The sequence below is a fragment of the Papilio machaon genome, chromosome 9 (genome assembly GCF_912999745.1).
Source record: "Papilio machaon chromosome 9, ilPapMach1.1, whole genome shotgun sequence".
Classification (NCBI taxonomy): Eukaryota; Metazoa; Arthropoda; class Insecta; order Lepidoptera; family Papilionidae; genus Papilio; species Papilio machaon.
This window is the reverse complement of record NC_059994.1, coordinates 6833137-6853516: the sequence shown is the minus strand read 5'-3', so window position 1 is coordinate 6853516 and position 20380 is coordinate 6833137. Positions and strand designations below refer to the sequence as shown.

General features: G+C 37.9%; 1 protein-coding gene across 2 annotated transcripts in view; it reads left to right on the top strand.

Moving 5' to 3' along the window:
* The window catches only part of LOC106713208 (dual specificity protein kinase CLK2), a 64135-nt gene that overhangs the window by 17804 nt on the left and 25951 nt on the right, over window positions 1–20380 (top strand). The window contains exons 1-2 of one of the 2 annotated variants that reach the window (XM_045679237.1): window positions 16447–16530; window positions 17582–18698. The exons of the other annotated variant lie outside the window; for it this stretch is intronic. Of the exons in view, the coding sequence (XP_045535193.1) occupies window positions 17680–18698 (1019 nt within the window). The 5' untranslated portion in view covers window positions 16447–16530; window positions 17582–17679. Of the gene's footprint in view, window positions 1–16446; window positions 16531–17581; window positions 18699–20380 lie in introns of those variants that run through there. 2 annotated transcript variants of the gene reach the window in all.

Here is a 20380-nt window from a genome sequence, read left to right as displayed (position 1 = left end):
GAATGGTCTGTTAAATTTATTGCCACAGTACCCATATTATTTCTTTTTTTTTTTGTTTACAATAATGAAAAGTAGCCATCTAATAATTCAAACATAGGTACTTTGTAGGTAGGCACTTTGCTACATCGCAAATATCCCAAAATGGAGAGAGGTGTAATAATTCGCAACATATAAAAAGTTCTCCGGCATATTTATTATACTAGTTAATATCGATGTTCCCGCTTTTATTAATCATTCGTCATTTCTTTGTTGCAACGGGTATTATCGATACAAAAGATACCACGTACGACGATCCAGGGTCACACGTTTGTTTGAGATTCTTCGGCAATTTCCATGTAACCGCAAATATAATTTATTATTTCTTCCTCGAATAATGTACTGAACGTATTTACATGTAATTATTGAGTTCAAACAGCAATAAGTTTTGTTTGCAACAGTGTTACGGAGAATCCGCGGAGATTAAAGATGTATGAGGAAGTGAGATATGTAACATGAAACACGTAGGCATAATGCAACGCGCCTCGCATTACAACTTGTGGTTTTGTTTGTTTGGTCGTTGTCCAGCGCCAGCACTGGCGTGTGTGCGTGTGTTTATGAATTTAGTTGTGCTTTGACTAACACAAGTTACGTTATATGTGCAGCGATAGATATAACAGTTTGTTGTTATAAATTTACTTTACCTTTCTGCTATAAAGGTCGCCATAACAAGTCTACAAAATAATAAATATACATTTGGAAATGCATAAATACCTATTGCCAAATGAAATATTTTTATAATTAGTTATTTTGTTTTAGCAAATTGGCTGAAGAAATACAATATTTTAAAAGTTGTCAAAGCTGTGTCCTTTGCATTTTAGTTTCACAGTACTCGAACTATATTACGATCAGTTAACATTAGTTAAGCAATTAGTTTGCAAAATTAAAGAAACCCACACACTAATCCTCGCCTTCGTGTTTCGATAACAGTTCTATTAATCTGATTCGAATCTGTACCACGCATCAGATCAGTATGAGTCAATTGAGAAAGTAAACCGTCGCGCATTGTTCCGAGTGGATGCGCGCCAAGACGCCGCGGGGGTCGGGAGCGGGTGTTCACAGCTCTCTATTCATTACTCATCGTCACTCTGTTACTACTCTATCTTCGTTAGTATACCACTGGACAATACTTCTGTGACGTTTGAAGCATACAAAAGTAATTGTATCATTAATTAGAGTAGGTATTTAAAAGTATTCGTAGCAGAAACGTAGTACAAAACATAATTGAAAACAACACACATGTCAACACTTGTTTGCTGTTATATAAATTACAGAAAACTCAGTAAAGCCTTAACATTGCGTGACCTTCGTTCTTTTAAAGCTTTTATTTATAAAATTCAACATATAGATCCACTCCCTTTTTTATTTTTTCGTGCTTTCATCATAAGGGCCGTGTACACATGAGTGGGCCTTGCCTGTGCGTATCGGTTCACGCTCATTGAACCTCCATTTGAGCGTACTCACAACCGACCGATGCCCACAATGTGTATTTTAAAATTATATAAAAATACTTAAACGGATAAATTTTCTTATTATTTTAATGAGAGAGTACACAGGTGGATATAAATGATTGTAAAATAAGCACATGGCCGTAACCCAAATGCGACCACCAGCAGTGGCGAATGCGACTGTGTTTACTTTTACTGGTTTTTCGTACGTGATTGTTCTTTGCGTACCTCGATGCCGGTGTCTGGTCTCGTAGAAAGTATCAAAACGCGTGCAAGAACGCCAATTATAAAGATTGTACCGTACCGTATCGTTGTTTGATGAGTTAAAATTGATGTTGCGTATTCTCACGCATATCAACCGCCTTGTATTCAGCAAACCTGGAAGTTTCATCTCGCCTTTTTAATCTCACTGCCTCTGCAATCTAAAATCTTTGATGTAATCATGATGCAGTTTAGATGATATTCGGAGGTATGTTTTTTTACAATGTGTAGTGATTTTATAATCTAATTATGTATAATGTGGTTTTTTTATACATTAGAATATAAAATGTCAAATAGAGTATCCTGCACTATTAAAGTTACAAAACCCTAGCGATAAAATTAATTCCAAAGCGACCCGTGGTGTTAATGTATCTGCAAAGTAAATGTTTATTGCATTTTACAAATGTGATTTCTTAAGTATTTCTTGACTTCGAATTTCACTGGAGAAATAAAAAATAAAACATAAAATACAGGGAAAATATTGTTAAAAATTTAATGACTTTTTTCATGCGACAGACAAAACCTCCAACACTAACGACTGTGGTAAAATCTTCGTAAATATCACCTCGATCATTTATTTGGCAAGTCATTTGGAACGACATAGTTTCGCGAATTCGTCGTCATTTGGCAAATTTCATTTATGTCCGGTGTAGCATAGCAGAGCGAAATATGACACAGCATTAATCAAATGTAATATTATAAATCCAAACGAAACATTCAATATATTTTATAATTGTTATTAAAAAAAGAAATCTAAAGCCGAAAATAGAAACTTGTTCGAAACTTTTTAACTTGTAAAAATAAACGTCTTGATTGGACTTTAAAAACGTTGAAAAAAGATCCTTCAAACTTTCAATTTGCTTGAATTGTGAATAAGCTAAGGCGAACAAAAGCAAGTGTTCAATAAAGTTACAAAAGTATATGTCGTGAATACCGTCTTCCTTGGTTTAAAATGTTTATTACTTATTTACTGCCTTTCTCTGTCAAAATTATAAAGCGTATCATAATTTTTACTTTCGCTATTACTATGCCAATCAAATTGGATAAGAAATTTATAATTAGGAGAGTCTAATTGGCGTAATTTGGAGATTTCTTCGAGAGGCGCTTCTTAATTAGCTGTTTCGTGCCTTTGTTTATAGAGCGCGTACGCGCAGACTTGAAAGTATTTTTATATACATTTTCACATTATTTATTAAATGTATTTTTTTTTTAATTTGCAATATTTTATTTTAAATACGCATCAGCAGTCTGTCATTTATAATTAAATATTTATTTTCCGGTTCATTGGCTGCATAATTTACCACAATCTAAAGCACCTTTAATAATGTTGTGTTAATGAGATGAGTCAACGACGGCTGGTTCGACGTGTCAGAATAAAAGAATTCCCTACAATTCAAATCCCAATAGGGACTAACGCTTAGTCACAATAAATGATACATAAGTGATGCTCTGACCCCTAGACTCGTTTGATATACACTATTGTTTCTAAAATCACTCATGGCAAAGATAGAAAAAAAAAAAGAGTTGCCAAAAAACCTTTAACTATAATTATAATATTTTGATGCGTTCAAAATGGTTAAATAAACAAAGGTTATTAAGACAATTTTGAGCACCTCTTTGTTATAAGCTTGCTAACTAGTTTATTACTCATAAATAGAACAACGCAAGCTCCGATACCCGGTAACACTGATACTCGATCTGTCGGGTACCGAGAAACCAGTCCAGGCGCAGTGGGCGGCTGCACTAAGTGAAAGCTGGTAAGGGCGGGCCGCGGCTCATATCTGCTTATTGAGTATTCATTAATTACTCTCGATTTCAAGAAATCATCGCGCTATTGACGCATTATACCTTTAATTGGGATTTTGTCTCTTTTGGTGTCGACGGAAGAAAATACAACGCATAAATTTACCTGTCATGACTAAGTTACTCATTTAAGTGGAAGTTTTTTATTTCATTGGAAACTTTTGTTCATATGATTAAGATTTGACATAAAATTCAAACTACAATCGCTATGTTTCCTCTGTGTTTTGTTATCATTTTTATTGTTTCTTTTGGTTTTTTTTTCCTCTAAACTTTAATAATTAATTTCAAACCAAAGATACGTTTTCAATTCTAATCTAAGCAGTTGTTTTTACAATTTGTTTAACGGTTACATTTCAAAATATGTTACACGCGCAGTAACCGTCTTGCAAGAGCGCTTCATTGTATTTATATGAGCACTAATCGAAAATAATATATGCACATATACTTCGCTTCATACATTCATTAAGCCACAGTGTAGCGTAGGTGAAGTCCGTTAGGTTTTTTGTGGTAGTGTTTAGTGAATTAATCTCTGTTAAGCAAGCGGTGTCTTTAACCAAATGCCAGGTGCGATTAACCCATGCGGCGGACGGCGACGTGCTTGCAAAATAACCCTCATTCTTACTGTATTATTTACGCTACTATAAACTGCACTTGTGCAATATCTTGACTATTTTATTTTAAATATTCCGTTATGTTTCATTAAAATAATATTGGAGAAGCTAAGAAGCCAAAAAGGTACCAAAACTTTAAAACTAATTAACCTTAAATGTAAACTATTTGTCTTATGAGATCATCATATCTATAATTTCGATTGTATCCATCCTTTGTTCATTTACGTTATTTACAGGCACAAATACACAACAGTTAACCATAAACTTGGATAGTTTCGATTTTATGTTGTAACTATACAATGGAGCATTATTTTTATATGGAGGCAATTTGGAGGGATGGACGCACTTAATACAGTGCATGTAATTTTTTATAGTCGTGTTCCTCGCGTGTATTTATGTTCCCGTAGTCTGTTGGACGTTGTTTACGTATCGTTTCGAGGAACATGGAACAATGTCGCATTGTATCGCCTCGGCGCGTAGGCCGACCGCGTCTACATTACAACTTGGATGTGGGTCATACAAATGTTACAATAATTAATTGGCAGTATTGTGCCACTGGCCGAATGTCGCTTCTCAGTAATGAAGTCTTTCGCTCAGTGCTCGCCCACACTGCTAATGTTTTCTCTTTACTCTGCCTATGTTCCATTCAATTGTCGACACAATAGAATGTCTTCGATTTAACGCAATCAAAGTGTGCAGAAACGAAAACTTGTATGTTTCATTTGCAGTTTATATATTATTATATACACAGACATGACAATAAAACTATATGAAGTAATTATAAAACTAATAAATGAATAATACATTATTTTTTTGGTAACACATATTAATATCTTTTGAACTTCTACAATACAGTTCCAAGAGTATTAAAGAGTTTTTTTATTAATCAATAATTACTTTATTTGTTTGGCAAGAAGTACTCGCCATGAGAGACCTTGCGAATCTTTTGCTTGTCACCTTTACTTTCGAAACTAGTGACCACAACGACGCAATAGTCTCGGTATGTTTGTTTCCTTATCTAAAGCGTTCATCTCAAGCGAATAATGAGCTATATATTGCTGTTTGCCCTTTATTTAAACTATAGCAGTTTTCTAATTAGTTAATTGAATGTTATTACATTTATATGTATGAAAAGATAAACAATTAGTTTTATTAATCGATTAAAATACACTAGCTCATCTTGACTCTATGAAATTTGAATTTATAAACTAATCAATACATTTTTTCAAAACTTAAAGTAGACGGAATACTAAACACAATTCCTTTTCACTTAACTATGTACTACAAGACAAAATAACAGATTATCTTTTACCAAAGTAACCAGATACCGTTGCTTATAATAATTTAGATTTTTTTATGAACGCTCGCAGCAAGACAAAAGATGAATACCGGTCGTGTAATGAGTCCGAGTGGGGCTTCACATGTAGGTAACGTGATCTCCGAAATGTGGGTAATAAGAGCAAGTGTGAACTTAGGCCGGTACAGTTAGCTCGCCTCGAGTCCTGACTCACCAACAACATAACGTCTCGCGCCGACTTTCGGCATCACTTGTCTCTGTGTACATAACCGCTATTCACGTTTATCAAGACGTCTCTCTCATTTTCACACAATAAACAAATTTTTCTATAGCAAACATTGAACTATTGTTTGTCTGTTAATACTGTGAATGATGGTTTTGTAGCCATAATTATAGCGAATTGTACCTATTTCAGTTTCAATTTTAGACTAATGTTAGTACCAAGTATTTCAGGAGTAAGTTTATTGTAAAGTATAGATTGTGTATTTAGAAATGTAGCTTCTGTCTGTCATTTTGATTATATATAAAGCATTACGCAATATGTAATGGGATACGCCTAATTTAAGCCCATCTGTATGGATCGATTGATTCGTATTACGTTATTAGAATGTGATGTTCGCGTTGCGAATGTGTTTGCCTTATCGAAGCGATGACACAGCGCAGATCCACACGTGCTCGCGACTCATGCACTCAGGAAGTCGCGCCGCGAAACTTAGGCACGTTTTAGTATTACAGATAACCCTTTGTTCCGACTTGTTGCGTTGTGTTGCGTACGCCGACATAACTCGGCCGCTTTATGTTCGCCACACGCTTTGTATACGCGCTATCTAGATATTAGCATCTTGATATGACATTATATACATAATGTATTCAAATTATTGCCGTTACTAGTACTAAATTTATTTAGCATGACAAATAAAGACAAATCGGGACGGCTCTCAGACGATTATGCTAATATCACACAACTGTTTCCTTTTTGGTCAAAAACAAAGTCTCTGTGTGGCCGTTAGTACGTAAAGTGTGCACTCTGATGCTCGGTTACATTAGGTTCGTAACACGATTACGGAAGACCGAAACTTATTGGCTTGGTTATTGTTCAAGGTCATGTGTCGGTGTGAATTCCCAACGTCAAATATAGATAGAACCTTGTGGTTATGATAGCGGCTATCATAAAGAAAATTGTCATAGGAAATACGTTGTAGTCATTTTTGGGTGTGTCAAGTACCGAGCGCATTAATTCCAATCCTGTTTTAAAAACCTCAAGAAGAATAAACATTCTTCTGTGTATTGACAATGATCATGAAAGTACAGTTTATTGACTCGAGGATATTAGGTCGCCTTTGAGTCCAAATCTTGTAAGTGCACTTGACGCTCGGTCACCTTAAAACCCCGTATAACTGAAGGCCTCTTGATGGCTAGCGGAGCTTCATGCCAAACAAAATATTATTACATATGAAATTGGCGTTTTGTATGGGAGGAACAAAAAGTCGAATATTTTTTAATATAATATATTTAATTAATCAAAGTATGAATCATTATTTTCTATGCACTTTTGCCATCTCATAGGTAGTTCATTGATCCCTTTACTAAAAAAACCAGTCGGACGGGAATCAATAAAATCTTTGAAGGCGATTTGGACTGCCCCATCGGAGTTGAATTTTTTCCCTTGCAAGAAGTTATCCAAATTTCGAAAAAAATGGTAATCTGTTGGAGCAAGGTCCGGGGAGTACGGAGGATGTCTTAGACTTTCCAATTGAAGCTCTTCTAATTTAGTAGCCGTCTGTTGCGCAGTGTGTGGTCTAGCGTTGTCGTGAAGCAGCAGTGGCGTGGAGCGATTGACCAGCCTAGGTTGTTTAGCCGCTAGCTTTTTCATCATGGTTTGCAATTGCTGACAATAGACATCAGCCGTAATAGTCTGGCCAGATTTGAGAAAACTGTAATGAACAATACCGGCACTAGTCCACCAAACGCTTACAAGTAACTTTTTTGGGGTTAATTTTCGCTTGGGGCAGGATTTGGCTGGCTGGCCAGGATCCAACCATTGCGCTGAGCGCTTCCGATTATCGTAAAGAACCCATTTTTCATCACAGGTAATGATTCGGTTTAAAATACCTTCATTATTGTGCCGGTTTAGTAATGTAACGCAACAGTCGACGCGCGTTTGCCGGTTTGCTTCAGTCAATTCGTGAGGTACCCACCTTTCAAGCTTTTTAATCTTCCCAATTTGCTTCAAGTGAATTAAAACAGTTTTATCACTAACATCGCAGCCTGCAGCTAACTCGGACGTGGTTTGCGATGGATCCGCTTCCACAATAGCCTTCAACTCTTCATTATCAACTTGAGTCTCAGGCCGTCCACGGGGCTTGTTCTGCAGATCGAAATTTCTAGAACGAAAACGTTGGAACCAAAAACGAACTGTGTTTTCTTTTGCAACACGTCCGCCATACACATCATTCACCCTTCGAGTCGTTTCCGCAGCACTAGTGCCACGGCGGAACTCGTACTCGTAAATAATGCGATATTTTAAGTTTTCCATTTTGTAAAATGAGTGACGCAAACAGAAAAAAACAGAAGAAAAAAAACAAATGAATGACGGTCATCGAACCACAAATACATGAGTCTATAGCTGTACAAATTTGAATATGGAATTCCTTACCAAAGAGGAGAAATTCGTGATTAAAGTGGCCAGTACGAAAAACGCCAATTTCATATGTAAGGACCTAATATTAATTTTGTCTCCTTTCGCCCACGAACGACAACAAAGGCGTCGTAGTCCGTAATATTGCAACCTTTTGGCGGTGCGGTCGCGGAAGTATTGTGGCAGTACGCGCCCCTTGTAATACCAGTACGCTCACAAAACGATTAAAGTCATGACTTATGTGGAATTGTAATAGCTACTAAGGCCCGTTCGTATATTTAATGATACGTTGTTCACCTTAGAGGCACGATTTTTTTTTTTGTTACAAAAGCTGCGCTTAGCGCTTTTAGTTGTTAAGAATAAATGTAGCAATGAATTAAACTAATACATTTTCAAGTTCTATCAATTACAAACGGAAAATTAATCTCTTTCTTTCTTTTTTTTTATTTCTCATGTAAAATTAAGTATATTTTTAAAGGTAGCTTCTTTTAACTGATTTACACATGTACGTAAATCGTGATAACTTTTGTTTTCAAAGGTGTGCGACTCTTACGGCCTTGATTGCTATCCACCTACCCGTCTACACTTAGTATGACGCGGTCACATTTCCCTTTTATCAAAACAAATATTAATGAGCGAAAGTCGCCTCGCGAGCTCCAACCATGCCTCAACCAATGTACGTACTCAAAAATTAAGGCGTGATGAGTGAATAATGCCAATCGTTTAACCTTCTTTAATGTTTCCGGGTTTCATGCCACGCTAGCAGTTCCTTGTTTGATTTTTTTTTTAAAGATAATGAGCGCCGGATATATCGGAAGTGTGAGTTGAAAAATTACGCGGTTTAATTCAAATATCGATTTTATTTTATAATATTATTGTTGGAATATTATAGTTAGTAAACATGCTAATAAAAATATTTTATAGCTTCTTCCTTCTATGATAGCCTCTACATGCTACAGCATTTGAGAGTTTAATTTGAAAACTATATAACTATAACTGTTAATATTTTAAAGGAAAAGTACTTGATTTCGGTGGGCGTTACGTTAGTGAAATGACGGGTTATTGAAAAACAGAAATTTTCTGTATCGAGTGCTGCCCACACTAAAATTTTTACATATCAATACAATTGCAATCTCCTTTCTAATGGCTCATCATAAGTATGACAGCGACCCCGAATATTAATTATGGGAACGAGCATTTTGTGTATGAAGGATGACGCGACGCTCGCGTTGCGGACACCTACGCGCTGCTTCCACGAAACCAACTGTACTGATGTAGTACCGGGCGCAGACCACTTTCTGCCCCAATTACCCACACTCGTTTAATAAAGGAAAGCCTGTATTGGGAAAAGCCTGTTTGCCGGCGCACTTAAAGATCCAATAAAATGGGGTGGTGCCCTTGTTACCATCTCTTGCACAAAACATCCATTAAACCACAATACTATCGTCTTTTTATATTGTTCCTAAAATTCCGTAATAGGTAAATTCGCTGTGATACTAAATTGAATTGCATTTAAAGAGTTGTAAACCTAATTATTTGTTTTACGAGTGAAATCGCGAATAAATACATTTTTAAAAGCCGAATAAAAACGTATGTCTGTCGCCCCACTTGTCAGGGTTTGGAGAACCTTGGAATGTCTGCGTCTTTTTGATTCCTTTGTAATTAGTGTTGTACAGTGACTGACAGAAGAAACTTGACGTGCACCTACATAACTCTCAGCCTTAGCGAAGTTATTTTATCATCAGTATTCGTTTTTTAAAACGACTGAACGAAACCAGTTACGTGCTTTTTGCTATTTTATTTAGTAAACCGACGTAATTATTGTGAAACACGTCGATTTTCATGTGTTTTTGCTCGTTTTGTGCTGGCACTTTGTCTGGATTGGAGGCAATACTAGTGAGTCACAAACTCGTACAGAATCTTTGTTGTGCTTCCGAGAAGCAACAACAACGGTCACGTCTTTGTGGGAAAAGGTTTTTTAATACAGGTCGATGGACAGACAGGGGTCTCCCTACATCATATACCTCAACCGATACATGTTAAAAAGCATTAGAATAATGAAAAATGTACGTAGGAATATATGTAGGAATAATAAAAACAAAGTATTTTGGTGCAATTTAATACAATGTGTGAGTGATTTACCATATGTGCATCTTTATCATAATTTCACATTCGATTGTAAAAAATTAACATCGTTAAGTGAATGTCAATCATCATTTTGTGCATAGCGGTTATGGGTGTCACATCTGATTTCTTGTAAGGTCCCATTCATTATTTGCACAACGGATTAACGACCGCAAATTATTTTATGTTTATTTACATTATTAATTTTATAAGTGAAGGTCATTTCTTGTTTGTGTCCAACGAAAAGGTTGATATGCAGACATTATCCGTTAACTTCCTCGTCACTGTCATGTTTCCTTTTAAAATGGACAATTTTTCACACTTTATGGTTTATGTTTTGAAGGAGGGTCGTTAAAATTTATTTTGGTAAATATAGTAAGAAGTATATAAGTTACATAGGTAAATTATTTTTGAAGATATTATGATGAAAATATCGATTTTTTTCTGTTTGAATAATTGTCAAACTTAAATACAAACTGTGTACTACTTTTCTGATACGCAATGCTACTTCTGAAACTTTAAAAAACTTCTACTAATCTTAAAACTTATCGAAACAACTTTTAATAAAGAGTAGCTGCGATAGTGTTGGTTCGAGAAATATTTTTAGTGTTAAGTAATGCGGAATGAGAATTAAGTTTTGCTACTGCACTTAGTACAAAGTTTTATAGTTTGTGTAATGGAACTAAAAGTATATGTACGCTTAAAGTTATTTAACGCTAAGTGTGCACTTTTGCAAATTAAACTCTTTAAAATGAGTGCTTCGTCCTGGTAGAAATATTAAGGGTACATGAAGTCAGTTCTTTTTTTGTAACGTCATTATTTGAAATATAAAATCCCTCTCTATTTACTGTACTATTTGTACGGTCTTCTAGGTCAGCAACATCATCATCAGCTCATCTATGCGTCCCCACTGAGGGGCTCGGAGCCTACCCTAAGTTGGGATGACAAGGTCTAGTCAACAACGCTGGCCCAGTGCGGGTTGGTTGACTTCACCAATATATTCGCAGATATCTGCAGGTTGCATCACGATGATTTAATTCATCGTAAGAATGTCGTACATATGTGAATCGAAAAACATCGGTACATGACGGGATTCGAACCGAGGACCATTTACATTTACAGGATTACAAGTCAAGTGCTTAATCCCCGATGCTCGCCGATTGGAAAATATTATGTTTATAAAAAAAGTAAATTAGTCATCATATTTAAAGTTTAAACATACACTTTTATGTTTATAGTTTTGACTCCGAAGTTATATTTTATAGCTTTTTAATCAAGTTTTTTTTAATGGAGAGAATTCCATAAATGCAATATTTAATGGCTGTGGCCACGTTATTTATTCATGTTACGCTTGCTTTCTGTTTTAATATATGATATTCTTACTATCGATGGAAAGCAATTAGCTGTCTTCGAATAAATTAGCCGTTAGTGTTCGTTAACCTCATCAATATTAGAACCGCAATAAAAACCAATACAACTACAGCAATTAAATACCTTTCTAAACATGACTCATTAAGAGTGGCATGTAAAAAAAGTGGAATAATTTACCCTGATTGCCGTATTACTTCTCGAATCAGGGCAATTGCCGAGAATTGAGAATCATCGATGGACTAGATGACGAATCAATCGAGAGTAATGTTCGGGTGTGCGTTTAGTCGGTGCTTGACCGATTCTGACCTCGGTGATTAATGAGCACCGTTACCGCTAACTCACTAATGTTGCGTTAACTTTTGAAACATCGCCCGCGTCCGCCTCCTGCTAATGTACTTCTATTACCTGGGACTTGCGAGTTCCATCGCGCAACCAACGTAATCATAGGTCCAAATGTCTTCTGTTGGCTGATTTATCTCCATTAAAACCCATCTCGGATACTCTACAGCACATTGTCTTCTTCCAAGGACACAATATCTTTAAGTTAAGCTAACATTCATTGTCTGCCAATCGTACTACCCTGTAGCATGAAAAAGTGCGATCTATTTATTCTACATACGAACACGGAAGTAAATTAGAGTGCAAAAAATATTTTTTTTTATCTACCTATTGATGGACAAGCGTTTACAAAAGCGAAGCTTGGAATCTCAAAATGCCAGGAAGTACATGTACGGCAGCTATTTTGATGGATTGTTTAGATTGTGTTTAACTCGCGCTGACCCGATCAGCTCCGAGAACCATTTACGGTGGCGGCTTAATTTTATGTTAGTAAGCGATCACTTTGTGGTCACGAATAACTATAATTCAATTTGCTATGATCGTGTGTCTACTACACAATACCCTAACGAGCTTGAATTACTGTAGGTACCTATCATCAATTTATAAAGAAATGCATTGTTACTATGTTTTTTATTTTTAAGTATAAATGCGACGAAGTGTAATTTTCCTTCTATGTAATAAATCTGTGTAACATATATCATTAACATAAAAAATTCCCTTATAATTGTAACAATTTTATAATTATCTACTACATAACTTACCGTTGGCAGAAATCTATGAAAATACACAGTTAAAAATACAATGTTAAAGAAAATTACTGGTTATGCCGAGCTCAGGATAGTTGTAACAAAATAACAGAACACGATTCCATTGTTGAGTCAAGCTATGAATCCTCGATTATCACAGGCCAGTTCTCAAGCATTGTTTTCCAAAAACTCGAGCGATCTACGCGCTCCGATGATTAAGCGGTGCCAGCTCTCGTCCGTCGACCGATTTTTCTTTCGTTAGTCTCAGCGGCCTAGTAAATGAACCATTTGGGTCATTGGACCTCGCCGTTCGCCGCCTCCGGTGTCATTATTTTTTTGCTGCCGTTTTCTTGTCGGCAATTGTATTGGCTGACAAAGCTAGGGTTGCCGACAAAAACAAACGCGAGATTTAATTAAAAAAAATAATTTACTTTATTGTTAGTAGATAAAAGTATGTATTACTATGGATATTTTTTTCTTTTGCATATTATGTTACCTTACCATATTCTTTGTACATAACAGAAGCATGATTGTGTCTCAGAACTGAGAAAATAAAGTATGTATATAGTTCGATAAGGAGCTAACGGTTCTAAGGACGACGATGAGTTATTCACTGACAATGCCTTTCGGCAACATCTTTTTAGGTCGCAGGGTCTCTCAACTTAGCGAGCAATTTTCCGTAAAACACTGAACTGCGGTTTTTAATTAATTACTTTCTTTTACAGCATCAGAAAAATGTATATTTTTCGATCCAGTAACAGAATTGGTTATAGTTCGCTTGCATCATGTTTCGAAAATTACACTTATATGTGTACATATAGTATGCGAAATGTGTTTTGAGTACAACCTGGAACCTCCAATTCAATATTGACCTGTTCTCTTAATATCTCTCCCCTGATCGTTCTCCTTATTAATTTACCTATTTTATAAGGTCATCGTGAACTATTTACATCGTGGGCAAGAGGTCGGGCGAGCGAAATGTAGCCTTAACGCTTAAGCCTGTGGAATCATGTGAGCGAATAATCGTCGGCAGTGACACACATCACTGTCCAGCCTGCGTCGATCTCGTCTCGGACATAAATAAATATTAATCCAGGCGTTAAATAAAATCGTCCGCATGTTTGAACATATCTAGCGCCGTATTTAGAGCTTTGAGATAAACTAACGACAACAATTATCATGGATCTAATAAAACAACATAATTTACATTGATTGTCTGTTTGTTTTAACGCATCCTTGAAGTTAGACAAAACTATAAATTGAAATACACTTTTTTATGTTTTAAGGATTTCGTTAAACTTAAATCTACATTTTACAATTAAAACATCGCAATATGTAATATTAGCAAAATATATTTTATTTACTTTTATATTAAGACACTAGTTGCCCACGATTTAGTCGATGCGTAATTAAAAATAGCCAAAGTTAATCCTGCACACATAAGATACCTTTCAGTAAAAGTCCCGTCAAAATCAGTCAATCCGTTTCGGAGATTACCCGGAACAGTCGCGGATATTTTTTTTTATATTCATTACATACAGACATACATTACAATTTTATGATTTGTAAAGATCCATAGGAGAAAATGTCTTGAACTAGTTACACTAAAGCTAAGTAACTAAACTAAAAAGTACCTAAAAATTGCTTTTCGAATTGCTGTTAGAAACGCAGCATTTTTATGTGCAGTAAACTCCATGCCTAGCCAGTAGCCGTACAGAAAGCCACTATCCTTTTATGGTCTGTTACTGCCATGGGGGTAATGGAACTTTTATAGAGCAGTGTATGCACTGTTTACATTTAAAGTCAGAATGCCTAATAAACTTGTATATTTATCAAGATTTAACTACACCGATATATAATGTAAACATGTTTGTATCTACCTACGATTTAAACTTATTTTGTTACAGAATACGATGGCAAATTATGAAATCGCTAAAATACCAAAGTGATGGCTGTCTATAGATATATTAGTCCCAATATTTTTTGTGCTACATTTAATCCTATGCATTTCTTTATGCAAGCAATGTTTTTGTACGAGTTAAATAAACTCATGAATTTTCTTATTGCCTGACACTACGTGATAAACGTTTGAACAATAATCTATAGCGTCCATCTCTTGACTGTTTATTCGTTTGTTTTGTTGTCTTTCTATAGCATGACAAACCAATCAATAGATAATACTCTTATTATATTCCGATTTATGTAGTTGTTGTTATAAGATTGAATTTAAATAGCACCTTTTAAATAATATCCTCTGTTAATCAAAGAGATGGCAAAAAATTGTTAAGTCAAACGGAAAGTTTTGATGGCATTTCTCGGTAAAGCCACGTAGGCGAATTATTTATGTCTCAACTTTCAATTGGCTATTAATTTAATTTGTTTTTGATATTACGTTGGTTTACTTTCTCTCGTCTTTGATTTATTTCCGATGGTTTTATATTGTAATTGTGGTAGGATATGATTGCTTTATAATGTCATAAAAGTATGGGTTTAAATTTTTATATCCTGTCATCTAATTAAACAGTAGCGATTACCAAAACTGCGTCGGTGGCTCAGGGGTTTAAGCACTTGACTTGCAATCTGCAGGTCCTGGGTTCGAATCCCGCCATGTACCAATGTGTTTTTCGATTTTCGATTTACATATGTACATTTATCCGACGTTCTTACGGTGAAGGAAAACATCGTGATGCAACCTGCACATATCTGAGAAGAAATTCAATGATATGTGTGAAGTCAACCAACCCGCACTTGGCCAGCGTGGTTGACTATGGCCTAGTCACCCCTAACTTGGGGTAGGCTCCGAGCCCCTCGGTGGGGACGTATAGTGAGCTGATGATGATGATGATGATGATTACCAAAACTCCGTTTTATGGAGACGAAATAATCAGCAAATAAATATAATAGTTTCCTCACTTTGTTACGTTTATATGTATTACCGTGGGTTCTGGATCAAAATATCTGTATAAAACATCGTCATCCCTGTTATTATCTTGGACAAAACAGAGATAACAATAAGTTTTAAACGGAGATTTTGGTCTCAGAAACCCAAGGTTATTGCATCATAAAATGGAAACGGTGTGTCGTTGTATAACGATAAAGGGACTGTTTGTTTACGTTGATATAGTTTTGGTGGTGGCAGCACTGTGCAAGTACATTGCGGCACTAAATTACTATTAAATGCAATTTGCAATTGTTTCGAAACTGAAGTTGGCCTTGTAACTCGAGCCATTCGCAATATTTTCATGATTTCTTTTTGTTAAAAAGATTTACTTAATCGCACATTTCCTGCAGCCATTAAATACTAATAATGACCGTTTAATTGTTTCAGGTACTTATCTCAATATATACCACGAATATTAAGGTGAGGTCTCTGAAAACGTCCACAAAGAAGATTTATTTATACTATAAAAAATAGGTTGACGCAGGCTTTCGTCGTACAAAAAGAAAATATCTATCGCGACAAAATAATTCAAACTAACCAAAGCCATATAAACATGTTAGATTTTTTTTCGCGTTGTATATTTATAAAGGACAGTTCGTTACGAGTTTCCGATAGGTTTCCATTCCTTTAAAAGGATAATTTCCGCGTCTCGATGTAGTTTATTAGCGGCGACGTTAGTGGATGCAGGCCGGTCGCAGTGTCTCGGTAGCTTAGGTCGGCGGTGCTGCGATAGCAGCCCTAGTGCCTGGAGATAGAGTCACAGGCAGGCGGTGCGGTGGTCGCGGTCGTAGTATCAGGAGAGAGGCGGTAGTGGTGGGGCCAGCGAGCGGCGAGCGCCGCTGCCTGCGCCCGTCGGCGGCTCAGTCGCAGCGGTGCACGCACACCGCACGCAGTTCTCGCGCGCGCAACGAGAAGGTACGCGCCTCGCACACTTCGCCCTGCCCCTCGAAACACGCATGCACTCGTTTCCGGTGCCCGCATACAATACTCTCCCTCGCAACATCCTATGCTCGTCGGAACAACTCGGATAGTGCATACGTTAGCCGATACAGACCAGTGAAAATGTGTTGAACCAGATATTGAACTTGTTCTTACCTTTACAAATAGTCTCGGAGCTACATGCTTCCTTGCGACGGCTCGTGTTGTTATCTCGTGAATTGTGTTTGTAATAATGCAACTATCTTGACACAATTTCATACAAGAACACTGCATTTATGCTAGCTGGTTGCTGACAACAATATTTTTATTTATTTATTTAAGGTCCGAGTTAGAAGTACAAAGTATGCGCCAAACTTGTTTTAACAATGCTCGATAAACTGTTGCCGTGTATACCAACCTGTTGCTTTATGTTATACGACAATTCGCGCCAGTCCTAGAATAGGTATTTATATATTATATCGATAATACTGTGTTCTAAAGGGCCGAACGGCCGAGGATGTGTCTGTCACGGGCCATATGGCAACCGCTGGCCATATTAGGGACGCAATCAAGGCAACACTTGTTGCACTTATACGGCGCAACTGCTCCATATTACGAGTAATATACACGAGCCGTCTTATCGTTATCTGTGACTTAATAGACTGCCTCCGAATGGCGGTCACAATTTACGATCAAACCATATCGAAGGAGACTCGCTTACGTATAGTTGCTAGCGGCGGAGATGCACTATCGTAACGATGGCTAACATAACTGCATACGAGATGAGGTAGACGGCGGATCGCGAGTGCGTTATGCAAGCTGTGAGTGGGAGCGCGGGGCGGTTCGTTGACCAGTGCGTTGTCCCGCCGCGCGCCGCCACTCTGCGCGCCACGCCGCCGCCCACCGCGAAGGTCGCGGCCCACGGACTCACGCACAAATACTGCTTCACGACAACTGCCCACTGCGAGTGCATTATGCTGTGCACACACCCGCCGCGACATAAGTCTACGGTTCAACACATTTTCACCGCTGTGTCGTCTCGTTTCAGGTAGAGTCGATATGTGTTCAGTGTGCTCGGTGCTAATAAAAGAATTATAGTGAACGAACATAAGTTTAATTTAACAATAGTGAAATATTGATCTCAAAATGGTGACTTCGAGAATACCGGCTTATTCTTTAAATTCGGAGTTCAACAGGGAGTTCAGAAGTTTCCGTATAACGAGGGCCACACCGCGATCCACATTATACGCTCCCGCCATCGTGCCCATACATGAGTATCCCAGAGTGAGTGTCCATGAGCGGCGGGAGGCGCTTAAGGCGGCGCTGGCTAAGGCCTGGTCGTCTAAGAGCAGCGACAAGAGGAAACACGACACGTGGACCGTGCCCGGCGAGCAGAGTAGGGCCGGCATCACGGCGGCAGACTTCGCACTAAAGTCACAGTTCAAAAATGGCGAGGAAGGGTCACGAGTGGCGCTCGTCAAACACGAGTTCGAAAGCAAGGAAGCAGAGCGGGCGAAGGAGACTAGAGTAGAGAGTGGCCAACCCTCCGGCTTCAGCTATAGCCGCTCAACCAACGGAATAGACATACAGGAAACCCTAAAGAAAGGCTGTGATAAAGGATTGCACGGTAACGATATAAGCTACGGTGACTACTTGAACAATGTTCCTAAATGTAAAACTAGTTTTGAAAGTAACTTCCTCAAGCAAAGCCAGGAGGAGCGCTACAGCAAACGAAACGGGTACGAAGCGACGTCGAAGCGCGTCGACAGAGACATTAACTTGAACGACGTCGAATACGGCAGCCACAACGGCGACACGTATGATTCTTTGAAGTATTCGCGAACCGCGAACGGAACAGAATCAGTGCAATATAAAAGTTACGGTAAAATAGATACCGTTAAGAGTAAATTACTCAACACGGAGGGGCCGAAAAGCGTAACGTCTTGCAACGGCGAGAAAAATGGTTACGCCATGGCGGAGCGACGCAGCGGGCGCGAGCAGGCGCGGCTGACGAGCGGACCCCGCGCACTTGTCGAGCAGCGGCTGGCGGAGCGGCTCGAGGTGAAAGTGGCCGAGCTGCCAGCGCTCTACCTCGGCCTCGACTCCTGGACGCCCAAATCGGCCGCCTTCCAGAAGAGCATGCGCGACCACGAGTGGAGCGTGTCGTATGTAGCCACTAGCCACACACTACTGTATCCCACCCACTAACACATCCACACCAGACAATTATACCCGATCCTCTATGCGCCAGGAGCAAGTCGTTTAAATGCAATTCTGCTAGGTAGGAACGGAGCCGATGCACCGCGACCGCATAAAAATAGAAAAAGTGGAGCCCGCTGCGAGTAGTCCCGAGCTCACAGTACGTCGACTTGCGCTACCGGTCTTAGGCCAGCAGCGCATTGCACTCCATTTAGATTTATTCCTTTTATTGTATCTATTTATCGAGTTTTACCACTACCAGGCGCAAAACATATCTAACGCAACATCCAATAGTGTTACTACTTTGTCAATGTTAATATATCTCGCCATTTTTTGGATAGTTTAGTTCATTTTAGCACAAACACAATACGCGTATACCGTTACAAAAGATTTAGTCATTTGCATTCATAAGCATGCAGAATACGAAACATCTTTTAAGCCTATTCGTACATAATCAACGAACAATTCGTGTGTTAGAGTCAACGCATTAATCTTAAATCGGTACGCCCCGTGACATACCTATAAATCCAATTATTGTCACGTCACTGAGCCTATTTACCTGAATTATGAACCGCGGCGAGGCAGCGGGACGGGGCCCAGCCGAGCCGGTTGTGCAAAGCCGTTGCACAAGCCGCCGTGACTCACCACCTAGCTTTATTCCCTCCCCTGGTACATTGCTAAATATCTTTTACTAATTATCGCGTCGCGTAAGTAAATTAGAACACAGTCATCAATGTATAGAAAACAAGACTTTAATGTACGCCACTAAAACAATAAGAAAGTTTTTAAACACACACAGGTTTCCGCTTTGTTTTCCATTGTATTAACACTATGCATATCTATAAATTCTCAAACATAAGCAAATATTCGAGCGTGGTGGGCGACCGCGCAGCTACGGCTTAAAAGATCTCGTCTCGTCTCGATAGCATTTGGAGAATGTTTCAAGGTCTCGTCCTGGTTTATACGGCCCGTTTAGGATTTGTCAACCCGGTAACCGTTCTGACGTAATTCTGACTTTATTGTCTACACTTTTTTGCGAACACGTCTTCTGCAGACTGTCATTCAATTGCGAATCTAATACTTTATATATTTATTTGTTTTCGCGACTATCGATTTGATGTATGAGGTGAAAGTTATGTTCAAACTTCGTAATGTAATTTGTGGCGTTCTCACACAAGATGCGAGATATTTTCACTTCACAAATTCTTTATTCAAGTTTTTATATACCGCTAGCAAAAGGTGTACATACTAGTTTTGTGATTCAAACACGGCATCACAATATTTGTTTAGCAATTACTTTCAATTTGTAAACATAGGTGATTATTTGATTTTTTTTTCAATATATCGATCATGTGTATAGACTCAACAACATATTTGCTCTAGTTTACAATAAGAACGGAAACTTGCGTACAGTTATTTACACTAATTAATATTACCACGGTCATTTAGACCGAAATTTACAACCGTATCATTTGATGGCTCATGTTTATTGCATACCGAGAATGTTTTCATTATAACCCGCATTGCCCACGCAATACACAAATATCGCAGCAGTTTAATCTTCATGAGTCAAAAATGGTGTTACTCCAAAGAAAACTACATTGCTATTAGATTACGAATACAATGTATGCGTCTAGATTTAAGCTAT